This window comes from Hippocampus comes, unplaced genomic scaffold, assembly GCF_001891065.2.
Source record: "Hippocampus comes isolate QL1 unplaced genomic scaffold, H_comes_QL1_v1.1 scaffold15, whole genome shotgun sequence".
Lineage (NCBI taxonomy): Eukaryota > Metazoa > Chordata > Actinopteri > Syngnathiformes > Syngnathidae > Hippocampus > Hippocampus comes.
The window spans coordinates 397017-398923 of record NW_017805917.1 but is presented as its reverse complement, the minus strand read 5'-3'; the positions used below and the strand labels follow the sequence as shown (position 1 = coordinate 398923).

Sequence of the window (1907 nt, the reverse complement as noted above, 5' to 3'; positions counted from 1 at the left end):
CCGGGGTCGGATTCCGTGCGTCTGGTAGCGAGCGTAGCGAGGCCACTCCCCTGCAAGCGAGCATTTGCCCTGGAGCAAATTTAGCCCAGCTGCGTTCACACGTGCACATTTGTTCCGGCGTAGCGTCGCAAACGAACATTTGCTCTGGAGCAAATTTTTAAACCACCTCGCTGAGGTGGATCAAATTTGGTTCGGTATAAGCTCTTTAGTGGAGCTACGACTGGATCTGTTTCGGCGCAGCGTCGGACCAAACGTTGCCGTGTGAACGGGGCTCAAGAGAACGAATTAACTTTTAATTGGTTTCACCATCGTGTTTGCAATTTATTTTGGAATCTGATCATGAAGTTATCACTATTAAATTAACATTGTTTATAAAAATAATGAATTATGTGGTTTCTGGAAACTGTCAATAATGACCTGTTGAATGATGAAGTATTTTGTAATATGGTCAACAAACCTGCCGTGCAGATACAGTACTCCAGAATATTGAAATGAATCCAATGCAAAGATGGCAATACTTGAAATTCAAAGTTAGAGAAATAGTAATGGGACGAAATAAAGAAATTAAAAAAGCTATTTTAACGAAAGAAATCAATGCAATGAATACACAAAATTTTTTTCATTGGAAAAAAGATGAGAACGTTTAAAGAGGAAATTATATTAACATGTCTGTAAAGAAGCTTTTATAAGGCCAAGAGCAAAATGAATGGAATTAGATGAGAAAAACTCGTTATTTTCTGCTCTGGAGAAACGTAATCGAAAAAGAAGTAATTCTTGTCAGGTTCATTGCTCAAATAACAATTATGCAATTACACTAAAGATGAGAGAAGACGTCTGTATGTTGTTTTCGCTTGCAAGGCGAATAGAAGAGGACTGCGCACATACAATTCCCACCGCTATTCAAAGCAGGCTCTCCTAAACCCTCTCTTTTTATTCATATTGGTATCAGGTATGTCATGAAAGTACACACACGATCCAGCAATATCAGAGATAGACATTTCAGCACAGTCAGTCTAGCAGAATAAGCACTTTTCTCTTGGGTCTTCGAAGCTTCGGTGACCAGCTGGGAGCCAGGTGACATTTCTCTGCCAATTCTGCAAACATTTCTTCACACCAAACCAAGCAAACGCTCCACAGGAATCATTAAATGTAAAATAAAGCATAATAATAAATATTTTACCAACAATTATTCCTTCAATGTTTCAGCCCTTAAAAATGAATGATAACATAACCACCAATTATTTAGGTATTTCCAAATATGTTGGAGATGTTTACACTCAGTTGAAAAATCTAATTGTAGCATCAGTGATTTAATGTGGTGGACCAGGTGGGTGTCCAGGTGGACCTGGCGGATGTCCAGGTGGACCAGGTGGTTTCCCAGGCGGGCCAGGTGGGTGTCCGGGTGGACCAGGTGGGTGTCCGGGTGGACCCGATGGTTTCCCTGGTGGACCTGGTGGGTGTCCGGGTGGACCTGGTGGGTGCCCGGGTGGACCAGGTGGGTGTCCGGGTGGACCTGGCGGTTTCCCAGGTGGACCAGGTGGGTGTCCAGGTGGACCTGGAGGTTTCCCAGGTGGACCAGGTGGGTGTCCGGGTGGACCTGGCGGTTTCCCAGGTGGACCAGGTGGGTGTCCGGGTGGACCTGGCGGTTTCCCAGGTGGACCGGGTGGGTGTCCGGGTGGACCTGGTGGGTGTCCGGGTGGACCAGGTGGTTTCCCAGGTGGACCTGGTGGGTGTCCGGGTGGACCTGGTGGGTGTCCGGGTGGACCTGGTGGGTGTCCGGGTGGACCTGGTGGGTGTCCGGGTGGACCTGGTGGGTGTCCGGGTGGACCTGGTGGGTGTCCGGGTGGACCAGGTGGGTATCCAGGTGGACCAGGTGGGTGTCCAGGTGGACCAGGTGGTTTCCCAGG

General features: G+C 47.6%; 1 protein-coding gene across 1 annotated transcript in view; it reads right to left on the bottom strand.

Annotated features, from left to right (window-relative positions):
- Positions 1-1907, bottom strand: part of LOC109527582 (histidine-rich glycoprotein-like) — a 34253-nt gene that overhangs the window by 30428 nt on the left and 1918 nt on the right. Inside the window, exons 2-3 of the mRNA XM_019889595.1 lie at positions 1577-1881; positions 1325-1513 (exon numbers count right to left, since the gene is read on the bottom strand). Coding sequence (XP_019745154.1) covers positions 1325-1513; positions 1577-1881 — 494 coding nt within the window. The remainder of the gene's footprint in view (positions 1-1324; positions 1514-1576; positions 1882-1907) is intronic.